This window comes from Eriocheir sinensis, chromosome 1, assembly GCF_024679095.1.
Source record: "Eriocheir sinensis breed Jianghai 21 chromosome 1, ASM2467909v1, whole genome shotgun sequence".
NCBI classification, from domain to species: Eukaryota; Metazoa; Arthropoda; class Malacostraca; order Decapoda; family Varunidae; genus Eriocheir; species Eriocheir sinensis.
The window spans coordinates 17,480,121-17,505,478 of NC_066509.1; the positions used below are offsets into that span (position 1 = coordinate 17,480,121).

At 42.8% G+C, this 25,358-nt stretch overlaps 2 protein-coding genes across 3 annotated transcripts in view; one reads left to right on the forward strand and one right to left on the reverse strand.

Annotated features, from left to right (window-relative positions):
• Positions 1-13,765: 13,765 nt before the first annotated feature.
• Positions 13,766-16,011, forward strand: LOC126993157 (pigment-dispersing hormone 2 peptides-like). 2 transcript variants are annotated; one of them, XM_050852374.1, is made up of 3 exons: positions 13,766-13,858; positions 14,531-14,633; positions 15,675-16,011. In XM_050852374.1, the coding sequence occupies exons 2-3, from the start codon at positions 14,532-14,534 to the stop codon at positions 15,819-15,821; spliced, it is 249 nt and encodes an 82-aa protein (XP_050708331.1). In that variant the 5' UTR covers positions 13,766-13,858; position 14,531; the 3' UTR covers positions 15,822-16,011. The 2 variants fall into 2 exon arrangements, with proteins under 2 accessions (XP_050708331.1, XP_050708882.1); XM_050852925.1 differs by having other exon boundaries at positions 13,804-13,858; positions 14,515-14,633.
• A 4,612-nt stretch (positions 16,012-20,623) lies between these two features.
• Positions 20,624-25,358, reverse strand: part of LOC127001291 (uncharacterized) — a 48,454-nt gene continuing 43,719 nt past the window's right edge. The window contains exon 3 of the mRNA XM_050865988.1: positions 20,624-21,950. Within this exon, the coding sequence (XP_050721945.1) occupies positions 20,624-21,950 (1,327 nt within the window). The remainder of the gene's footprint in view (positions 21,951-25,358) is intronic.

A 25,358-nucleotide genomic window follows, 5' to 3' on the forward strand; every position in this document is an offset into this window, starting at 1 on the left:
GGCACTCCATCAGGTCCATAAGCCTTTTGAGAGTAGAGATCAGAGAGGGCATAGAAAACATCATTCTTAAGAATCTTAATAACAGGCATAAAGGAGTCAGAGGGGGGATAAGTAGGAGAAATATGCCCAGATTCGTCTAGAGTGGAGTTTTTTTTCAGAAAGTTTGAGAGAAGAGTTCAGCCTTAAAGATAGATGAAACGGCGGTGCTGCCGTCAGGGTTAAGGAGAGAAGGGAAAGATGTAGAAGTGAAATTGGAGGAGATATTTTAGGCTTGGTGCCAGAAGTCTCTAGAATAATTAGAAAAAGCAAGGTTTTGACATTTACTATGGATGAAAGAGCTTTTGGTAACTCGAAGAATAGATTTGGCATGATAATATGGTAGAAATGTAATGATCATGGTTAGCAGGAGTGTGAAGGCTCTGGTACCTTTTTTTAAGCTGCCTCTCTATCTTTGATAGCACGAGTACAAGCGTGATTAAACCAAGGCTTTTTAGCATGAGGAAGAGAGAAAGAACGTGGAATGTGTGCCTCCATTCCAGAGACAATCACCTCTGTGATGCGCTGGGCACACACAGAGGAGTCTTTCTCCTGGAAGCAGTAACCATTCCAATCATTTCACGGAAAATCGGAAAAGTACATCCTCAGGTTGTCCCACCGGGCTGAAGCAAAAGGCCAGGAGCATCGCCTCTTCGGTGGGTCCAGAGGCTGTACATGAGTGAAAGAACATGATACAGAAATAAGGTTGTTATCGGAGGAGCCCAACGGAGAGAACAGTTTGACAGTAAGCAGAAGGGTTAGAGGTAAGGAAGAGGGCTAGTATGTTGGGCCTGTCTCCAAGACGGTCGGGAATACGTGTAGGGTGCTGAACTAACTGCTCTAGATCATTGAGGATACCAATGTTGTAGGCTTGTTCACCAGGCTGGTCAGTGAAAGAGAATGAAAGTCAAAGCTGGTGGTGAACATTGAAATCTCCTAAGATGGAGATTTCAGCGAAGGGAAAGTGGGTCAAGATGTGCTGCACTTTAGAGTTCAAGTAGTCAAAGAATTTTACATAATTAGTAGAGTTAGGTGAGAGATAAACAGCACAGATGTATTTAGTAATATAATGACAATGAAGTTTTAGCCATATGGTGGAGAATTCTGAAGAGTCAAGGTCGTTAGCACGAGAGCAAGTGATGTCGTTGCGTACGTAGACGCAACAACAAGCACTGAATTGAAACTTAGGATAGAGATAGTAAGAGGGAACACAGGTTTGGTGAGGAAGAGAAGGTGAGGTTTAGAGGAGGAGAGATGGTGTTCCACGGAATGAAAATTAGAGCGAAGACCACGAATGTTGCAGAAGTTAATGAAGAGAAAATTAGAAGAGGTATCAAGATACCTCTTGGGTCGAGGGCCGAAAGTTGAGTCCGCTCTGGGGTCATTTGTGCCCCCTCCCCCTCCATACGGGTACTCCGAGGCATTATATAGACTAGCCATTTTTTTTTAAGAAGTGGTGTGCGTGTGGGAAGTAAGAGAAACAGAAAGTGAGGACACATGAAGGGTCTTTGGACGGCTTGCAGCACCCTCTTCGCTTCCCGTATATACTTCACCGGGATTGCATTGCGCCCGTTTCGGTAGATGTCTCCATATCTACTCCCTCGACTTGATCCAGCTGTGATTTACGTGAGCGTGCCTTTGATCTTCTCCACTCAGGATTGTCTCGTACAGAAACAACCCCATGAGCAGTTTCCACGCCTGGAATGAGTAACCAATACCCATATAGCTGGAGATGACGTTCAAAGACTAACCCCCAGAGTGCTAGCGCCGTATGTTTACTGCGGTGGATAGGCGCACGCTGTGTGCCAACGCCATATATTTACCTTACTTTACCTTACCGACGTGCCGTATCCACCAGGACTTCGGCAACTATGGAGTCCTGGTTCTGTCTCTTGTTAGTTGCAACAACTCAGCAGGCTTAAGATGTCCTCCTGCCACTCTCGTCACACCATCCATAAATTCCTCTCTCTGTCTTCCTCTTGCTCTTCTGCCTTCCACCATCCCAGTCAACACCACAGCCTCCATCTCATTCCTTCTCATCATATGTCCGAGAAATCTCATTTGTCGTCTTCTTTTTGTTGTCATCACAAATTTCTATTCGTCAGATAAACCTTCATCCTCGTAAATGCACTCTTTGCAATGCCAATTCCCATTCTAATTTCCTTTTCACATCTGCAGTCTTCTGTTATCAAGCTCCCTAAATAAGAAAACTTTAACACCTGCTCTATTCTTCTTCCTCTCACCTCTATTCCCATTCTGGGTGCATTTGGCTTAGATACCACCAACACCTTGGTCTTTCCCATTAACAGTCAACCCTCTCTCCTCGCTCGCCCTCACCGTCACATCCAACAGATGTTGCAACTTCTTTGCAGAGTCCGTCACCAGTACTGTATCATCTGCGTACCTAATATGGTTGATGTTGTAACCTCCAATTTTGACTCCCTCAAGCCCCTGCAGCTCCCGCAATACCATCTCCCCATATAGGTTAAACAGATCAGGAGACATTGTACATCCCTGCCCTACTCCTCTCCTTACGGCGGTGATTTAGAAAAATCGCCGTGGCCATATTTTGACTGGGAGGCTTTTCATACTTTGTCAGGACATTTTTCATACCTTTACCCCTCCCCGTCACTGACCCTCACCCCCCACCAAGCTTCTAGGGATCCCGAGGGTACGGGCCCCTTTCCTGACGTGACCGCAGTACAGGGAGGATGTCTCGCCGTGCAAAGAATATTTTGCAAACTCCCGACTTTGCTCGTGTCCTTCATGAGGCCCCTAGGGACTTCATAGACGAACAAAACCTCAACAGTATAAGTGTTTTATCGTATAAGAAATAATTATATATTAAGTAACATAAAACACGTATTTTAGTAACTCGTAAATCGCCTCGAGTGAATAAAGTGCCTAAAATTGTTATATATATATATATATATATATATATATATATATATATATATATATATATATATATATATATATATATATATATATATATATATATATATATATATATATATATATATATATATATATATGTATGTGTGTGTATGTGTATGCATGTATGTATGTATGTGTGTGTGTGTGTGTGTGTGTGTGTGTGTGTGTGTGTGTGTGTGTGTGTGTGTGTGTGTGTGTTATCTACTTCTAGTTACGTATGTTTATAATATATGTTGAAAACCCCAACTTACGCACGTTTACAATAAAATATTTTTGTGCCTCGAAACACAAAACATCCGATTTTGCGTACACGTAGCTCAGATCGAAGGCTCGCAGAACCACTCATAACTCATGTCAGACTTCTATGCACTCCAATCTCCTGTAAACCACGCCCTCAGCCTCTTTAGTGCGATATAATAACCTTTTACGGATCTCCGAAGTATGCTCCGCGAGTTCCCTGGGCGAGTAAGTCTGCGGGATGTAACACTCCAACTATCGGAAACATCCGGCGCCTAAAAATCATGGAAATGATAAGAGATGAATAGCTAAATGTATCAATTATGTGTTGTCCAATAATTCTAAATCTTTTCCGCCCCAAAAAATCCAAATTTGCTAAGTTCCGGATAGGAGTTTAGGGAGGAGTTTTAAAGGTAACTATACGCCTTTGATTCTGCTGTTGTTGATTAACCCATTCTAATCACAATTAGTTTCAACATCCACCTTATAAATGAAACATTGTAAGATGACCCTTTCCATTGTCTTGCATACACAACTGGTAAGAGTAATGGGACGAAAAGTGCCCTCAATTTTAGGTATGGGTACAATGAAAGCGGACTTCCAGGAAGGAGGCAAAAGATTAGAAGAATGTGATATATTAAATAAATCAAGGATAGGGTATTTCTGCAGGGCAAGGAGGGCGTAAAGGACATCATAGGTTAAGCCATCCTGACCAGGGACAGTCGACTTGTCAGGTTTAACAGCACAAAAAAGCTCATCTAGAGTAATAGGGACACAAGTATCATCTGTCAGGGTTACATTATGGTGTACAATGGCGATGCATCGGGACTGGTTGTGGGCAAAAGCATCTCTATAGGAGGAAGGCAGCTCACCCAAGGCGGAGGCCCTTGTCCATGTATACCAGCATTCCTCAACCTCTTCACCCTTGTAGAACCATTATAAAAGTTATGTCTCAGGGAACCCATGCGTAAAAATGATTATATATCAATATTAATGTTTCTTCTATTATATATATATATATATATATATATATATATATATATATATATATATATATATATATATATATATATATATATATATATATATATATATATATATATATATATATATATATATATATATATATATATATATATATATATATATATATATATATATATATATATATATATATATATATATATATATATATATATATATATATATATATATATATATATATATCTATATATATATCGCTAAATACATTCAATATGATTATCATAAATTTAAACAAGATGTTGAAGCCTTTATTATAATAACCAAGGATTGTCCAACAATAACCCGTACGTGTGTAGTAAAACCATCCCTTTGGTGCCTGTAGTAGCGCTGTGATTGGCGAGGTTTATACCGTTAGATCATGATGTCATGCGTGGGGGGGAGGGGGAGGGCCTCGGACCAGGGGGACTTTTATGTAGGCAGATGGTAAATACGCGGACGGGCGTATGCCCTTTGGCTGTCGGGCGTCTCGGACCAAGGTATGACTCCCACTAACAACATATTGTATGGCCTTGTGTTACTTAGCTAACTTCCAACAAACTTTTTTGTGAAGTGCAGTAACTGTGTGTCCAGTTCTCAACAGTAAAGTAAGTTCTGTTCACACGGAACAGTCTTTGACCTATCACTTTTCCACACACTGTAGCATAGATTGGATATTAAATAGGGTTGTAGCCCAAAGCCATTTTGGATCGTCTGTTGACAACACCAAAGTCACTGACTTTGATTTTGCCAATGATGCAGCAGAGTTGCTGCAGATGTCTTCTGAGGCAATGCACGATGACCCGAAGCCCCTTGGACTTCGGGTCTCCTGGACCAAGAGAAAGGTACAGGAGTTTAGAGGCTTACCTTATATCTTACTAGATTAAGGAATATATTATGCTCATGTATGTGGCAAGGACACTAATAACTTGGCAAATTTCACATGGCTTCGTAGCATAGTGCAGAATTACATTTCATCATTCTAAGAAACCCTAAGCGGTATTATGCAGTTGATTAGCACAAGTTTATGACGTCGTCGATACTTGCTCAGAAGAACAAAAATCCTGATCCTCAAGTAGCTTATGCTTCCTATCATCCTCTATAGATGTGAGAAATGGGCATTAGATAGAGAACTAGAAAGGAATTGACTTCTTTGGTAATAAGCGCCTGGGCATGAGATATTGGTGGAACCCCTATGTGTCAAATATGTGATTACTCCCCGAGACTGACTTGAAGCCTTCTGCCTAAGACCGTGAACAACAAACAACTCTTGATATACGGGTATGGCACGTTAGCTAGAAGTCGACACTACTCACCGCATTGTTTTTGTAAGAGTCAATTCATCGTGGAAAAGATCAAGGGGACGCCTAGAACGTCCGGAGCTTGATGATGTACTTAGTATGGGAAGTGGGCCTGCATGGAGATGTTCGGAAGGACCCTCTGGCAGCTCTTCACTCGAAAACATTGGATTTCTCGCTCCCAGATCGTCGGAGTAAATGAGCTTGTCTGCCTTATTTCTTCCACATATCATATGTTTTTAGTTATTCAACTGCTGCAGTATATGCACTAAGGATGTATGTATAGGTTTTCATAGAGAAAACACTAGCATTTCCTTGTCTTTATTCCGTAGCTGAGAAGAAATGTTCCACACCCGCCTTGATCCCTCACACTTCCTCTGTATAACATTCATTATATATTGATCATGGCCTTACTTTTGATGCAGAAGGATGTACAGCCTTATAGATATGTAGAGCGTCTCAGATGTGATCAAAACTCACTACGAGAAAACAGAAGGAAGTATTGGGGCAGGAAGGAGAAAAATTTACATATACGCAAATAATAGTCTATATTTGACTCGACGTCAACCAACCGTGTTACACAATCATGCATGTCATTGTTAGAGGTATATTAACCAGTAAATGGAGAAAATGCAACTTACAGGCTAGGCACAAATTACTGAGAGGGGTTGATTACATGTTTTTAGGGAGATAAATAGTTGTGGAGTGGTGGAGATGGCTTGATCACCAGAGATGAAAAAATACTTACAAAAGTGGAATAAATAATAGAAGATAACTCACGTGCGTGTGTGTGTGTGTGTGTGTGTGTGTGTGTGTGTGTGAGAGAGAGAGAGAGAGAGAGAGAGAGAGAATAAGAATAAGAATGAGAGAGAATGAGAATAAGAGAATGAGAATGATAGAAAATGAGAATGAGAATGAGAATGAGAGAGAAAGAGAGAATGAGAGAGAGAGAGAGAGAGAGAGAGAGAGAGAGAGAGAGAGAGAATGAGAGAGATAATGAGACTAAGAGAATAAGAATGGGAGAGAATTAGAATGTGAGAATAAGAATGAGAGAATGAGAATTAACGTTGTCAGGCAAATGAGTGCCCGTGGATTGAGTCGACAGGTTTACACTCTTATTTTACATGTTTTGCAAAATAACTGTGTTCATTGTACTTCTGGTAGTACCCAAAGACCTCTACATTCCAGAAATGTGACCTGTTTGTGTGTAAAAGACATGGGAGATGAATTACAGATGATTTCCTTGAAATTTCCATCAAGGAATCATTCGCATTCTTTTGTGTCGCTCTTTTTCAAGCTCAGTTTTCTCGCCTCCTATGTAATGTTTCACCACAAAATTAATATCATTTTGTCTACCAAAGGTAGAGCAGGCCGGCATGAAGGCGAAATGTTAAAGTGTGTGGGTGTCGCGCGTCCGGCCAAGCCGGGCAATATTTTGGGCGGAGCAAAGCCAAGGCCAAGCCTGCTTCACTTTTGTGACGTCATGCCCTCTACTTGTATTCTTCCTCCAAGACTGCTACTACTACTACTACTACTACTACTACTACTACTACTACTACTACTACTACTATCTCTACTACTATTGCTTTTATTACTACTACTACTACTACTACTACTACTACTACTACTACTATTGTTTATATTACTACTACTACTACTACTACTACTACTACTACTACTACTACTACTACTATTACTGCTACCGCTGCTACTACTACTACTACTACCACCACTACTACTACTATTACTGCTGCTGCTACTACTACTACTACTACTACTACTACTACCACCACCACCTCTACTACTCCTACTACTACTACTGCTATTACTACTACTACTACTACTAGTACCATGGAGGTATTAAGGGTGGAGTGGCTGTGAGGCGCGCGGCCAGTACTGTCTCGGGTGAGCCCACCGCTCTCCCCCGTCCGCCATATTGTTGTAGGGGCTCTCATTTCAGTAGCACTTTTTTTTTACCCCATTTTACACTGTTTATACCTACTTATGATATGCTGGCGTGTGAAATGAAACTACAGTGTTACTGCTACCCATATATTGCATGCCAACAGGTCCTTCAGACTAGATATTATATATTATACACAATCACATTCCACTAAATAGTACTAATTTATTCATCCTGGCTCTACTTTTGGCGCCTTTAAGGGATATTAGTCGTGCAGTAAACTGTCTGGTTGCATATCTGTACCTGACCTGCAGACAGGTCTCGCCTACAGCCTTGATCAGTAACACAAGATGATTAGTGAACGGATCACTGTCTAACATGTGTTGTGCCAGGCTGGAGAAGGCAGCCCTCTCCTGGAACTCAGACAGTACAAGTGTTACAATGTTGTGCCAAGCATGTGTTGACAACTTTGCATATGGTTGGTCACTATACTGTAAAACTTTCTCTCTGAATTTTCTTTCACACACAAGACAAATGGCAACATCTCTGGATGGACAAGATAGGTGGCCTTTATTTTCAACTGAGATAAATCAGTGAGTTGCATCCCGATGTTGGGTAAATAAAGTATTGCAGCACGACTCACACTTTAAAGATCTCTTAGGTTTTAAGCTGACAAATCCTGCTATATAGCCAACGATCTTGTCAGAGAGATGTTGCTAACACTTTGATCAAATAATCAATGTGCATTTGTCCTGCGCATCAGTCTTGTTTATAAAAGTTATTCACGCTAGCTTGAACATTAGATATGAAAATGAATATAACTTACTGGTGAAAAGTAATGGATGGATCAGATTTTTGTTCGCTTGTTCATTGCACCCAAATGAATCACAGGTAGTAAATTCCAGACCACACACGGAGCGACACTTCTGCCTTTATTACTCTCGCTGCACCAGAGCTCGACTGAATTATAGACAGAGAGTATGTGTGGATCGACTTGGGTCAAGACCTGACACCCCTTATCTGTCCTCACCCTGACCTCGGTTTTTCTCGACCTGAGTCATCATAGCCCAACCCATAAGCAGACCTGACTCTCCCTATTAACTATGTGACCTCACCCCAACCCCACCTCTTAGACAAGGGACAAACATGCATTCCAACGTAGCGAAATACTTCCATGACGTGTTTCATCACCACCCGGCAGTCGCTGCCGAGCCCTACAAAAAGATGGCGCGACTGACAGTTCGCTGGCATCAGCCCGAGCGCCTCACGGCCTCTCCACCCTCTATACCTCCATGACTAGTACTGTTGCTGCTCCTATTACTAATAATACTATTATTATCATACATAATATTATTAGTATTGGTATTCGTATTAGTAATGTTTTTTTCTTAGTATTATCAGTATGATTATAATATTCAGAAGTAGTAATTGTTGTAGCTGTTGTTGTTGTTGCAGTAGTAACAGTAGTATTGGCAGTAGTTTTACTAGTAGTAATAGTAGTAGTATTTTTTTTTTTTTTTTTTTTTTTTTTTTTTTTTACGTGTACGCCTGTAGCACCGGTAGGCTCTCTTGAGGGGCCTGGATGGTAGTCGGCCCCAGTCCGTCGTGGCGCAGGCAATTGTTTATAGTGGCGCCATCTTCTCTTGGCTCATGCTGCCCCCCCGGAACTCCTTCTTGAGTCACTTGGACGGTTTCCTCTAGAGTCCGGGGTGGTCTTCAGGACAGCATGTGGATAGTTTTAAGCCACTCGACGGTGACTGAAAAATCCGAGGTGGTAGCGCGGGGATTCGAACTCGCGTCGTCCATCATGCGGTGAATGTGGGCCCAGCACGCTACCACTCAGCAACCGCCGTGGTAGTAGTAGTAGTAGTTGTAGCGGTAGTAGTTATAGCGGTAGTAGTAGTAGTAGTTAGAATCATTAGTAATGGAAGTATTATATTATTATCAGTGGGATTATTACTTTTTAGGATCATTAATATTATAGTTAATGATAACACTGGGTTACAAAAAAATTTAAGTTGTCTAAGTTTTTTCAATTCATTAAGGACGAACTTGCACCGCTGAATCCGAAAATGACACCCGTTTCTCTCGATTAGGTCAGGTTTTTGTGCGAAGTTGATTTTATTTTTAATCCGATCTTATAACTAAATCGATTACTTTTTTGTGACATTTTCGGTTGATTTTTTTTTTAATATTTCTCATCCAAAATAGGTTTTTAAGATAAGAAAAAAAATCATTTCCCCAGGGAGGACTCCCCTTCTGGCTGCCGACTTGAGAGGTGTCCTGATAACTCCTTGAACCTCCTCCTTATCAATTTCTGCAACATTCGCGGTCTTATATCTAATTTCCATTCTGTGAAACACCATCTCTCCTCCTCTAAACCTCACCTTCTCTTCCTCACCGAACACAGGTTTCTGAGACTACTGACAGCAATCTCTACTCTGCTCTCTCTTACTATCTCTATCCTAAATTTCAATCCAAAGCTGGATGTTGCGCCTATGTGCTCTCTCTCTCTCTCTCTCTCTCTCTCTCTCTCTCTCTCTCTTCGCTGAAATCTCCGGATCTTGGGAGATTTCAATGTTCACCACCAGCTTTGGCTTTCATCCTCTTTCACTGACCAGCCTGGTGAAGAAGCCTACAACTTTGCTCTCCTCAACCATCTAGAGCAGTTGGAGGGGGAAAGGCATGCAGTTAGCAAGTTCAGAAGAGCAGTCAGCGTGAAAATAGCGATAGAATATAGAAGGAGAGGCAACATCGCGACGAAATTTAAGAGGTAGAAGACTATCAGTAGGAGGAGGAGAGCTGATGAGACGAAGAGCCTTACGGCCATAGTGTTAGTCTTCCCCATTCCCTTTCCGTCCCCATCCCCATACGCGGGACTGGGGTATGGACAACCCGCCCCGTCACCTTCCCATCCCCGGGACAGATATGAGGGACCAATCCGCACGTCATAATAATGTTGGCAGCACTTTCAAACCAATAATTACAGAAAACAAAATTAATAATGCATTTTTTACACACCATTGTATTGATATACATTATATATCATAAAACAAAACAATATCGTTGTTGATCTACAAGTAAATAACAAGTAACGCGGGTAAGTTAATTTATGAGACAGGTTGGTATCCAGGATTCGTCACACACACCCGGGCAGCTACACCGGGGTCGCCAGGTCGTGTCATTTATGGCATTTTTGTCTTAAATCAAGGTGGTGGCCAAGAAATGCCATTTTTTATGGTATATGTTAAGTATTCCCATAATAATGCCATATTTAGTCATCAATCTGCCGTCTTTTGCCATTCTTAGGGACAATTGTAAATGAATTCTCAGGAATATCTGCACGTTTACAATCAAATGGAAACACCACAGACTTTACAAACTAAAAAATATATATTAACTTTAGAAAAGTTCGCGATATAGTATCAGTCATACAAATATTCTGATACTTTTCAATATATGTCCTTCTATAATAACAAATAGAACACTATTTACTCATGAAATATACGAAGGAAAAGATGAAGATGTCCTGCACTCTACCCCGCAGAGTCAACACTTTTCCCACCCCGTCCGCTCCCGTAAGGGGTAACGTAAAGCAACCCCAACCACGTGGGGACGCTTTACACTACGGGTTATGGCCATGGGTAAGGGATGGGGATGGGATGGGAATGGGGAAGTCTAACACTATGGCCGTTAGACTCCACTCTGTCCAGAAGAGCTGTGTGAGATGCATACTCCATACGAGGGCGGACAAGGCCCCTGTGTATGGATAGCAACTGTGCGGGTGAGAAGAACTGGCGGAAACAATACAGAACGCCCAACCTCGAGGAAGCTGATTTAGCGAGAGAGGAGATATGAAGTTTCCAGTTGAGATTTTGCGCTAAGGATAGACCGAGGATATCTAGTGTTGAAGAAGGTGACAGCTGAGTGTTGTCGAAGAATTGGGGAGAGGTGTTTGGAAGATTGTGTCGAGTTGATAGGTGGAGTAATTGAGTTTTTGAGTCATTGAAGGACACAAGGTTCCTTTTACCCCAATCGGAAATGATAGCAAGGTCTGAGGTTAAGCGTTCTGCAGCCTCCAGTCTGGAGTCGTGTACTTCCTGTTGGGATGGCCTTCTTCTGAAAGAAGTTGCATAATGCAGAGTGGAGTCGTCGGCGTATGAGTGGACAGGACAGTTTGTTATGGAAAGAAGATCATTGATGAATAACAGGAAGAGAGTGGGTGATAGGACAGAACCCTGTGGAACACCACTGTTGATAGGTTTAGTGGAAGAACAGTGACCGTCTACCACCGCACAGATAGAACGGCCGGAAAGGAAAGTAGAGGTAAAGGAACAGAGAGAGGGATAGAATCCGAAAGAGGGCAGTTTAGAAAACAAAGACTTGTGCCATACTCTATCGAAGGCTTTCGATATGGCTAGCTTAACTGAGAAAGTTTCACCGAAACGGCTAAGAGAGGATGACCAAGAGTCAGTTAAGAAAGCAATAAGATCGCCAGTAGAACGCCCCTTGCGGAACCCATACTGGCGATCAGATAGAATGTTAGAAGTGGAAAGGTGCTTTTGAATATGTGAGAATAAGCAATGCATTTTGATGATCATGTTGCATCCGAGGTTTCTGAAAACAGTCAGCATATTGGTGACAAGTTATGCATAGTTCGTGGACTTTTTTGTTGCCAATAAAGTTCTTCACGACAAGAACAAAACCCTTTCACGCTTACAGTCTCACTTTGTTCATTGAGTTTTCAAACTCTGGATCTCTAATGAGCTGACGGAGTTGAGGACCATCAAAGATGCCAGCTTTCAACTTCTCCATGGTCAATCCCGGAAAAGCGTGGCACAAGTAAGTGAGGCAGACACCATCCTTGTCCAGAGCTTTGGTGAACTGTTTGATCAAGAAGAGCTTTATGTGCAGCGGTGGGAAGAGTATCCTGTCTCTGTCCAACAGAGGGTTATTTATGAAGTTCCTTGCTCTGCAAGGCACCAACTCCTCCTGTACAGGCCAGTCCTTCTTCGTGTAATGCTGAGCCTAGTCCCGACTATCCCACATGCATAGAAAGCATGGGTACTTGGTAAACCCGGACTGTTGTCAAAACAAAATACAAAAAATACGTTAGTCAAAAATCAGCACATGTAAACTCTTCTGAATTCGTTTATTTAAAGAAATAAGAAAGACTGAAACCCTCCCCAACGGTACCAACCTGACCAGGAAAGACTGGGCCACATTAAACAAAGGATGTGCAAAGGTCGGAAAAAACAAGTACAACCTCCACAGGTTAGCCAACAACCCAGAATGCCCATGTGGAGAAATGCAAACTATGAACCACTTACTCCATAAATGTCCGCTGGGGCCTCACTGCACCGACCAAGATCTTAGGGAAGCAAGTGAAAATGCCATTCAATGGGTACGTTTTTATCGCGACAAGATATGATGATGATAAGAAAGAATTTTGCCTCATATAAATAGAAAATACCCGTACGTGTAAAAATAAAACGTAAAAAACATCATGTGGCTATAGATAAAAAAAAAAAAAAGTTGACCTGATTGAGCAAAACCAATGTGATTTTTGGATTCAGCACATCAAAATTGTCCTAAATCAGCAAAAAAAAACTCAGACGCTAAATTTGTTGTTGGCCAATGTAATAATAATAATAATAATAATAATAATAATAATAATAATAATTTTCATTATTAATAATTTTTTATAATCATTTTTTAATATGAATACGTTTGTTATTATTATTATTATTATTATTATTATTATTATTATTATTATTATTATTATTATTATTATTATTATTATTATTATTATTATTATTATTATTATTATTATTATTATTATTATTATTATTATTATTATTATTATTATTATTATTATGATGATGATGATGATTATGAATATTATAATTAATGTTATAATTAATAATAATAATATTATTTATTATTATTATTATTATTATTATTATTATTATTATTATTATTATTATTATTATTATTATTATTATTATTATTATTATTATTATTATTATTATCACTATTGTTATCATTATTAACATTAACATTATTTTTCTTTATATTTTTCGTAGTCTTTACTACTATTTCATTGTTTAATAGAAAAACTATCTTGAAACCACACTGTAATTTCTATAAGTCTGGAGTAAATGGGTGGAAGGAGGCAGCCTTTATCAACTATTTATTCCGCCGCTCAATTCTTTTCATTACTCGCTTCGAGTTAGATGCTCGATAAACTTACCTACCGTATGTGGTTAGAGGGGTCTGTGGGAGGGCTAGGGATAATGGGAGCTGGGACAAGTATCAGGGGGCGTAAGGGGTCAGAGACATAAATATTGGCGCATCAGTTTCCATCAGCATCAGTCGAGAACCAGCTCTTTCCTCATCACATCATCTCACCTTCTCGACCAGCAACGTAAGTCAGTCTCTCTCTCTCTCTCTCTCTCTCTCTCTCTCTCTCTCTCTCTCTCTCTCTCTCTCTCTCTCTCTCTCTCTCTCTCTCTCTCTCTCTCTCTCTCTCTCTCTCTCTCTCTCTCTCTCTCTCTCTCTCTCTCTCTCTCTCTCTCTCTCTCTCAATGGCTTCAGAGACATGCGTCATTGCTGACAATTTTTTTAAATACCTCGGTGAAATATGAGCCTTATGAAGTTTCGGTTTCTAAAATTTATTTCTTGAAAAATATCTTATATTCATCGGGTATGAATTGTGCTGAAAAAAAAAGTTACTACAACATTGAGGTTTCCCCTTAAACAAAAAAATAAACAAAAATCCTGTCATGTTTTTTTCTCATCAAGAGCTTCATAGAGTTCAACATGCCAAGAAAAAGAAGTTTCTGTGCCGGTATCTTTTACCCACTTGTCCCACACAGCTAGTGTACATCGTTTTTTTCTCTTTTCTCCTTTCTCTCCTAATACAGCTGCAGTCTTGAACATCGACTCGTACCTGTTTATCTCAAATATTATCATTGTTTTCCACCTTCCGTTTTTCTCTTCCCCTTCCTTGGCATCATATGTTGTGTCCATCTCTTGTGCTGCTTCCCATTCATAATATATTTGCCTCATCCTTTCCTTCAGCTTCCCTACCCCACAGAATGCGCAGCACCGTGGTCTTGGCACTGCTGGTGATAGTGGCCCTAGTCCCTCTCCTCACTAAGGGGGCACAGGGACAAGAGTTCGGAATTCCCGAACGTGAGGTGAGTGTGACTAAGTGTGCATATATGTCTCTTACCCCTTTCCATTTCCCTAGTTGCAGTATACATGATTAAAATAAGTCACATGCTTCCTTTTTTTTTTTTTTTTTTACGTCGCGGCCTATTGCGCCGTTAGGCTTTTTCACTGGCGGGGCCTGATGGTCGGCCCAGTCCGTTGTGGCGCAGGTGAGTGTTTATAGTGGCGCCATTTGGTTTTGGCTCATACTGCCCCCCCGGAGCTCATCTTTGAGTCTCTCTTTGAAGAGGTTATCTACAGTCCGGGTTGATGGGTGGTCTTCAGGGCAGCATGTGGGTAGTCTTAGGCCACTCAGCGGTAACTGAAAAATCCCAGCTGTATGGTGACCAGGATTCGAACCCGCGTCCCTACTGGACCTCCCGGACGCGGCGCCGGCACGCTAACCACTCAGCCACCGCCTCCCCAACTTATCTACATTTATTCAGGTAAACTCTAAAGTAGTGGAAGTTCTTCGGTTGCATCACCTCCTTATGCAGTTCATTGCAAACATTACTACTTTTGTATGGGGAACTAGATTTCTTTATATTATTATTACATCGTGTTTTTAACCAAGAAATCGGTCACACATATCAGACTCCGGCGTCGCGACTATAGTAATTTAAGGTAAACATAAACGAATATTCATCTCCTGGGTCTGAACAGACATCAGACATCGTTCATTACTTATGAAGTAATTTTATGATTGCATATATTAAGTACAGTAATATGCTGAGTTATTGCTAGACTTTTTTTTAAACGAAAAGCACTCATGAATGCATTCATAAATACTTTCATATAAATTATGCATTCTTATTCGTATTCAAGTACGCAACTAATGCATTCCCTCCATCTTTGCCAGGTATACACATAATCCCCCACAACTCAAGTGTCGCCCAGTCTCTCCTGGTTGCTTGCCACACCTTCATTCGCATAATAAGTACCTCACTTTCTAGAATAGTGTGCCTTTACCTATGTAATTTGTACATCACTATATGCATTGCGCAATCATTCCGTTTTCCCTCCCACAGGCCGTGGCCTCAATGGCTGGGCAAATCCTGAAGTTAGTCCATGTCGCTCCGGGTGCTGCCCCAGGCCTACATCACAAGCGCAACTCTGAAATCATCAACTCACTGCTCGGAATTTCAAAGCTAATGAACGAAGCGGGACGCCGGTGATTGTTGGACCATGCTGCCACTACCACTAAAATTGCTACTGCACCCAGTCTTACTGCTACTGCTGCTACTGTTTTGAATTCTACTGCTAAGCCTACTACTGCGAGCAGGGGTTTACCTTTCCACCCCGATACTGCAGGTTCATGTTGAGCACGTCTCGCTTACTATATGAATAAATTTGGTGGCTGCTTCAGCACTTTCTTGTTTGTCCAGCCTTTTCATCCTACTTCTAAAATAATGTGTTTGTTCCCCGCTGAACGAACCCTCTGCTACATAACCTGAAATAGGTCAACAAGAACAATGAATATATTGCATCGAAATCCAATGTAAAAAAAATGGTATTCATTATGTAACTACAATTGAAAGGAAAAAAATGAAAATATCAGCACAGGTAAAGTAAAGGTATCCCTCGCAAGATGTAAAAACGATGCTATGATAATAAATAAAACAAACTTAATAAGATATGAACGTGACAGATTATTCACGATAAATAGAAGCAAAACGTCCACCGTGACCCTCTGTAGTTTGTGTAAGACGGCTATATATATATATATATATATATATATATATATATACATATATATACATATATATATATATATATATATATATATATATATATATATATATATATATATTTATATATATATATATATATATATATATATATATATATATATATATATATATATATATATATATATATATATATATATATATATATATATATATATATATATATATATATATATATATATATATATATTATTATTATTAAAGTTAACAGCATATTTTGCGTTGTTCTCTATGTAAGTTCTTTTTTTCTATTTCATGCACTGTGGCACGGTCTTTTGGTTGAGGGTATCGTAGGTTCACATCTCAAGACGTCTTTCGGCCTCTGTGGCCATGTTCAGGAGATGTTCTCTTTGCAGGTGTTGGCGAAGGAATGAGAGAGCTTTTTTTTTATATTTATCCCCTAGTAACACTAGGGAAAACGGGGCCCGTTAAGAGGGAAAAGATTGCTCCCTCCCTGCACGAGGGAGCACGGGCCTTTGCCAAATGCGGCCCATAGCTGGAAGCCGACAGACCGACTCTATTGGCGATCGAAATCTAGTTGACCAAGTCAGTCTCTCGACGAGGACTGGCGTGTCTCTGATGAGTGAGCTGCTTGTTGGCGGCAAAGTCTATATATACCAAGTCAAGTCATACGCAGCTTTGTGAGAGGAGACACGACAGAGGAGTGGCTTATGCGGGACGTTGCTTGGAGCCAAAATAGAGAATGTAGAACTGGGATTTAGAGAAAACGAAGAAAGGCGGACTAATTTAAATCAATCACTTCAACATGATCCCTCTCACACCCCACACCGCCGTTTGTAGGCATTGTAATTAGTCACGCATTGAACAATTAATGAAAGCATATATTTTTTTCATCAGTGGCTTGCCTGAATGCGCGGTGAAAGAAGGCGAGAATGCACATCCAAAGTGCACACACGGTCGCAACTTTAGTCACCCGTGAACTGACTTCAAGTGACGTCATCCCTCTGCTCTGCACCAAACCGCCCCCTGCGCGTGTTGGTCCCAGTTTTGAAGGCAGAGTGACTTTGGTTGGCGGGGCTTATGTTGACTTCCTGAGCCTGCGCGGTAGGGTGCGCGGCTCTCAGCCAATCAGCGGGCTGCTTTGCGCTCGCTGTTTTTTTTTTGTAGGGAGTGACATATCAGGTTGCTGTTGGATGTTTATTGCTGGTTTTTGAGTGTAGATTAGCACTGCCTCGGCCATCTTGAGTTTCTTTTTGTTGTTTTCTCTTGTCAATATAATGGTGTTGTCCTCCATGTGTTTCCTCTTCAGAATAAGTCCGTGTTCGCTGAGGTAGTGTCTTCTTATTGCACAGTCTGTAAGGTGAGCTGTTATTCTCTTCGATAAAGTCGTTGTGGTGACGCGGATGTACTTACAGTGTAGGCGACTACAGTCACCATAAGTACATGTGTGCTGGTACACGACGTTCACCTCTCTCTCTCTCTCTCTCTCTCTCTCTCTCTCTCTTTTTTTTAAACAGGGCTTACAGAAGATTGTGCTAAAGTTGAAGGTTTTAAGCTTCATCTATCTATAGCTACATACAAGACACATTGAATTACTGCCTAGAAGTCCTAATCCAGCTGTTCACCTCCCGCTTGAAGACTTGAAGTGACGCGCGATGGTGGAGGTCGGTGTGGCGAACAAGCTGGTTCCACAGGCGGCTGTAGCGGGGCTGGAAGGAGCGGAAGTGGTGTTCTGTCCTGGAGAAGGGTACAGCCACTTGTTCCTGTCTGTGGGGTGCTGCTCGGGTGGAGTGTATGGGGGTTGGGGGCGCGGGGAGCTTGAGAGCTGCCAGGTGGGGTGTGTTTAGGTTGTGTGCCTTGAACATTACACACAGGCCTGCCACATCCCTGCGCTCCTGGAGAGGTTGCAGGGAGCCACGCGCGTGTTGAGGACCTGTGCGCTGTATCAGACGCTGGGCTCTGGCCTGGACACGATCCAGCGTTGCAAGGTAGGATGGAGGGCAGGAGGACCAGGCGAGGGGGGAGTACTCCATGAGGGGGCGTACTTGTGCCTTGTAGAGCACCTCAGTCCCTTTGGTGTCAAGTAGATGGGAGATGCGCCGTACACAGCTGAGTTTCCATGCTGCATTTTTTGATATTTTTTTTAGCATGGTTGTTGAAGGAGAGTCCCGCGTCGAACTCCACTCCGAGAATGGAGATGGAGTCTTGAAGGGGTAGCGTTTTCCCCTCCAGTTGTATCCCCGGCCCGGCTAGATTGTTGATATCTCGCCTGCGGGATATTACCATTGCTTGTGTTTTGTCAGGGGCCAGGGTGACTTCCCAGCAGCCGCTCCAGGCGATAATTTTGTCGAGTGCCATGTTGATGCGACACACTGTGCCTTGCCAGTCCTGTCTGTCGCTGGTGAAGGCAAGGGTGCAGTCGTTAGCATACGCCTGGGCCTCAGGGATGAGCTGGAGAATGTCATTGAAATAAACATTCCACAGTAGAGGCCCTAGTACGCTGCCCTGGGGCACGCTTGCATTGATGGGGAGCTGGCTTGGGGTGTGGCCGTTAATCACCACCTGTAACGCCCTGTCCTGGAGGTAGTCCCCAATGAGTTGCAGGAGGGCGCCTCGCACACCTAGGCTCTTCAGCTTGGCGATGAGGCCTTGGTGCCAAACCCTGTCGAAGGCTCCGGCTATGTCAAGAGCCACGACGAAGGTGTCGAGTCCCCTGTCCAGCGAGTGGTTCCATGAGGCAGAGTTAAGGAGCAGCAGGTCTGCAGCAGATCTTCCCTGCCGGAAGCCGAATTGCTTGGAGTTGAGGAGATGGTGGGCATCGAGGAAGGCCGTGAGTTTGGTTGCTTTAAAGGACTCCAATATTTTCCCAACAGTGGAGAGGAGGGATACTGGGCGGTAGTTCTTTGGGTCCTGTTTGCCTTTTTTCTTGTATATGGCCACCACTCTTGCTTTCTTCCAAAGTGTGGGCCACTTGGAGGTGGAAAGGATGTTATTGAAGATGGTGGTAAGTGGTAGGGCAGGCTGGCCAGCGCATCTTTTTAGCAGGTGAGGGCTGATGTTGTCAGGCCCTAGGGCTTTCTTGGGGTCTATTTGCAGCAGCAGATTTTTCACCTCCTCTGTGGTGACAGTGAGACTCTCCAGAGAGGCCCTGGTGAGGGATGGCAGCTTCGGGGGGGCGCGGAGGGGATCAGGTATTGACATTTTGGAAGAGAAGTGGGCCGCCAGTAGCTCCGCCTTGTCTTTGTCGCGCATAGCCACTGACCTATCTGGCCTGACGAGGGGTGGGATGGCGTTGTCGGCTGAGAGGCCTTGTTGTTGTTTCACTCCACTCCACCACTCCTTGCTACCCACAGACTGGCCGCTGAGCTTAGTCTTCATTACCTCCTTCCAGCGTTGTATAGCCTGTTTTTGCACCCGGCTCATGTTCTTGCAGGCTTCTCTGTGTAAGGTTTTATTATGCTGAGAAGGATGGGACTTGTAAAGCAGCCAAGCCCTACTCTTGGTGTCAGCGGCTATCCTGCACTGATTGCCGAACCAGGGCTGATCATTTGGTTTTGATTTATATGACTGGCTGGGCACATATTCTTGTTGCAGAGACAGAAGAAGGTTTGTTAAGTTCTCCACTTGGGTGTTGACGTCTCCGTGGAGGATATCCGTCCACACGATGGAGTCCAGATTTGCCTTCAGGCTGTTCCAATCTCCCCGGGACCACAACCAGTTCACACGGGCGGTGGCTCCGTCGTGTTCTATTGAGGTCCAGGGAGGAGCCGGAGATATGTGTAGGGAAATCAACGTGGTTCGTGAGGCCGTACATGGTCAGAAGGTCTTCGAACTGGCTTGCCACCAAGTACTGATTCATATCCCCCACCACAATGAGATGTTTGCAGGAATGCTGGAGCAGAAGGGTGTCGAGATTTGTGTGGAGGAAGTGGATGGGGTCGCTCCCCTGCCACTGTGGCCGGTAGCATACACAGAGCAGGATGGAGTCGCGTTGTCGTGTCCATAGCCTGAAGAATGGCATTTCGAGGTGGCGTTCCATGTCGACATCGAGGGCCTCCACAGCAAGACCGTCACGGAAGCACTGCCCCCCCCCAGTACCGTGTGGGGCTCGGTCTCTTCGGTGCCATCTAGAGTACCCTTGAATATGCCCAAAGTTGGCGGGAATGGTGAGATTGAGAAAGGTCTCCACTGTGGCTATGATGTCTGGGGAGTGCGGGATAACATAAGAGTGTGTTAGATCTCCTATGTTAGTTTGGAGGCCTCTGATGTTAGTAGACATAATCGTCAGTTTCTCTTGGAAGGTTGGGTCGGCCGGCATAATTCCAAGGTGTGTAGGGGTGTTGAGAGGGATGAGGTGCTTGGCGCTGAGACGCTTGGTAACTGGGGAGAGGAGGCTGTGTGAGGTGCTTGTTTAGTATCTCGATGAAGAGGGAGGTGACGGCTGTCTGCTCGGACAACTGGCGGTAGATCTTTTCGTGTCTTTCTTGGGCATGGGAGGCACGGCAATTAGCTGTGGTGTGACCTTCGCGGCAGCAGTAGTCGCACCAGCTTAGCCAGCGGCAGGTGCCTCTAGTATGGCCACTCCTCTTGCAACGGTTGCAAAATTCTTTGGGAGTGGTCCTACTAGGGGAGGGCAGGGACAGGAGTGGAACAGGGTGTGGGCGCAAGGAGGTATAGGTGTTCCTGGGGCGGCTGTGGCGAGGTGTTCTGGGGGGAGGAGGATGACTTTGTCGCCGAGCGGGACTCTTGTTCCTCCATGTGTCAGTGGTGTCTATGCCTTGGGGAGTGGGCAGGTTCTGGGCGTGACTTCTTCGCTTGCGATGGTCGTCTGAGCTCTGACCGCTCGGTGCTGAGGACCGGGGATTGGCCTGAGAGTCAGGTATAGTGTTGATGGGGATGGATGAGGAATTGGATGATGGGTAATCTTCCCTTGTGATGGTGGCTGCTGTGTTCTTGGGTACAGCGCCTGATGATATTTGGGTGTTTATTACGGATGTATCTCTGGGCGGGTCAACTGAGCTTGAGGGTGGGTTGAGTTGAGGTTTAATTGTGTGAGGGGTTGATGCCTCAGCGGTGACAGGGGCAGGTCTTGAGGGGTTTGGGAGGGTATCAGGTAAATCACTTTGAGTAGCGGTGGAGACGGTGCCAGTGGAGGCTTTCTGGAGCTGACGCGGCTTGCCTGAGGTCCGCCAGTCGTTTGCTCCGCGGTGGTGGGCGACGTGGTGCTTCCAATCCTTGTCAATGCTGTGTCCTCGGGCAGAGCAGGATGTGTTGGTGACGGTGAGGTTATTGAGGCTGCTCTGTGTGGCCGCGATGTAGTCGATGAAGTTCAGGATGGTTACTACCGCGTCACGGTTGTCAGCAATGCTTTCGGCGGTTTTGTCGAAAGAGGCGAAGGTGGACTTGTACCTCTTGTTCTCCTTCCTAAGCTGCTTGATGATGTTAACCAGCTCGCCGCTCTCAAGTTGGTGAAGTTCTGCGTCCTCTTCAGAGGCGGAAGGAGTGGGGCAGAGGAGATGATCTTGATTGCTGTTCAGGTAGATCACGGAGTCAGGGATGCCCAGGTGTTGTCTCAGGGTGTCGACGGCCTCACAACTGAAGTGCTCTTGGGTGTTGAGGAGGCAGTGAAGGTGGCACACGTTTGGGCAGTCAGGAGTGCAGCAGCGGACGGACGGCTTTTTCTCTCTCTCTCTCTCTCTCTCTCTCTCTCTCAGATTCCTAGATCCAACCTGTTCATAGATCCAAGTTATTTCTACATCCAACCAATATCTAGATTCAACCTGTTCCTAGATCCAACTTATGGGATTCCCAAAGTTTACTTGTTTGTTTAGTACATTAGTAAATACAAACATTTTCCCAGCCCTTGTAATGCTATAGATCTTGAGTACTGAAAATAATTTCTAATTTATATATATATATATATATATATATATATATATATATATATATATATACATATATATATATATATATATATATATATATATATATATATATATATATATATATATATATATATATATATATATATATATATATATATATATATATATATATATATATATATATATATATATATATATATATATATATATATATATATATATATATATATATATATATATATATATATATATATATATATATATATATATATATATATATATATATATATATATATATATATATAGTTTGTAGATCCACTGTGCATGAAGTGAACCTCAGTTCAATGAAAATTATTTCTTTTTGCATGCATATTATGGTTGGGTTTCAGGGAAGTTAATGATCCCCTCGGGCTTGAATGGTAGAGTGAACTGCTGAGTGACCCATTTCATTGGGTGATCTCTATTATTACTTTTACTGTTTGTTTTCTCTTTCCTCTGGCCTCTACCTCTGCCCTCCCTGGTAACAAGGAGATGGGTTTTTTATGATGTCTGTGGCGTATTATTTACTAAATAATGGCAGAGTAATTTTGTGATCTCCTTAATCATCAGCAGGGACATGGTGATTTTTAAATGTGTGATATATGAGTCACTATGATTTAGGATAAACATTTTGTATTTCTTTAATAAAAAACTGTATAACAAAAATTTGTTATAATTAAACAATATTTTTTTTAGATTTATATATATATATATATATATATATATATATATATATATATATATATATATATATATATATATATATATATATATATATATATTTTTTTTTTTTTTTACAACAAAGGAGGCAGCTCAAGGGCACACACACAAAAAAAAACAATAATAAAAAAAAGCCCGCTGCTCGCTGCTCCTAAAAAAGAAACAAAAGAGGTGGCCGAAAGCAAGATCAAATACGGGAGGAGAGATGTCCTGATACCCTCCTCTTGAAAGAGTTCAAGTCGTAGACAGGAGGAAATACAGATGAAGGAAGATTGTTCCAGAGTTTACCAGCGTGAGGGATGAAAAAGTGAAGATATTGGTTAACTCTTGCATAAGGGGTTTGGACAGTATAGGGGTGAGCATGAGAAGAAACTCGAGTGCAGCGGGGCCGCGGGAGGGGGGGGGGAGGCATGCAGTTAGCAAGTTCAGAAGAGCAGTCAGCGTGGAAATATCGATAGAAGATAGAAAGAGAGGCAACATTGCGGCGGAATTTAAGAGCTAGAAGACTATCAGTATGAGGAGGAGAGCTGATGAGACGAAGAGCCTTTCCCTCCACTCTGTCCAGAAGAGCTGTGTGAGTGGAGCCCACCCACACATGAGATGCATACTCCATACGAGGGCGGACAAGGCCCCTGTATATGGACAGCAACTGTACAGGGGAGAAGAACTGGCGGAGACGGTACAGAACGCCCAGCCTCGAGGAAGCTGATTTAGTAAGAGATGAGATATGAAGTTTCCAGTTGAGATTTTGAGTTAAGGATAGACCGAGGATGTTTAGTGTTGAGGAAGGTGATAGTTGGGTGTTGTCAAAGAATTGGGGATAGTTGTTTGGAATATTGTGTCGAGTGGATAGGTGGAGAAACTGTGTTTTTGAGGCGTTGAAGGACACCAGGTTTCTCTTGCCCCAATCGGAAATAATAGTAAGGTCTGAGGCTAAGCGTTCTGCAGCCTCCAGCCTTGAGTCGTTAAGTTCCTGTAGGGTGGGTCTTCTATTAAAAGAAGTTGAATAATGCAGAGTGGAGTCATCGGCGTAGAAATGGATAGGACAGTTCGTTTTGGAAAGAATATCATCAATGAACAACAGAAAAAGAGTGGGAGATAGGACAGAACCCTGTGGGACACCACTGTTAATAGATTTAGGGGAAGAACAGTGACCGTCTACCACGGCAGAAATAGAACGGTCAGAAAGGAAACTGTAGATAAAGGTACAGAGAGAAGGATAGAAACCGTAGGAGGGTAGTTTGGAAAGCAAAGATTTTGATATGTCCAGCGCAACAGCAAAGGTTTCACCGAAACGGCTAAGAGAGGATGACCAAGAGTCAGTTAAGAAGGCTAGGAGATCACCAGTAGTACGCCCCTTGCGGAACCCATACTGGCGATCAGATAGAAGGTCAGAAGTGGAAAGGTGCTTTTGAATCTTCCGGTTAAGGATTGATTCAAAAGCTTTAGATAGACAAGATAGTAAAGCTATAGGACGGTAGTTTGAGGAATTGGAGCGGTCACCCTTCTTAGGCACAGGCTGTACAAAGGCATACTTCCAGCAAGAAGGAAAGGTAGATGTTGACAGGCAGAGGCGAAAGAGTTTGACCAGGCAGGGTGACAGCACGGAGGCACAGTTTTTAAGGACAATAGGAGGCACTCCATCAGGTCCATAAGCCTTCTGAGGATTGAGGCCAGAGAGGGCATAGAAAACATCATTTTGAAGAATCTTTATAAGAGGCATAAAGGAGTCAGAGGGGGGATGAGTAGGAGGAATATGCCCAGAATCGTCTAGAGTGGAGTTTTTAGAAAAAAGTTTGAGAGAAGAGTTCAGCCTTAGAGATAGATGAGACGGCAGTGTTGCCGTCAGGACTGAGGAGTGGAGGGAAAGATAAAGAAGTGAAGTTGGAGGAGATGTTTTTGGCTAGATGCCAGAAGTCACGGGAAGAGTTAGAGAAAGCAAGGTTTTGGCATTTTCTATTAATGAAAGAATTTTTGGTTAGTCGGAGAATAGATTTGGCACAATTTCGGGCAGAAATGTAAAGTTCATAATTAGCATTAGTTTGAAGGCTCTGGTACCTTTTGTGAGCTGCCACTCTATCATTGACAGCACGAGAACAAGTGTGATTAAACCAAGGCTTTTTAGCGTGAGGAGTAGAGAAAGAACGAGGAATGTATGCCTCCATTCCAGAGACAATCACCTCTGTGATGCGCTGAGCACACACAGAGGGGTCTCTATCCTGGAAGCAATAATCATTTCACGGGAAATTGGAAAAGTACATCCTCAGGTCGTCCCACCGAGCTGAAGCAAAACGCCAGAAGCATAGCCTCTTCGGTGGGTCCAGAGGGTGTACAGGAGCGATAGGACAGGATGCAGAAA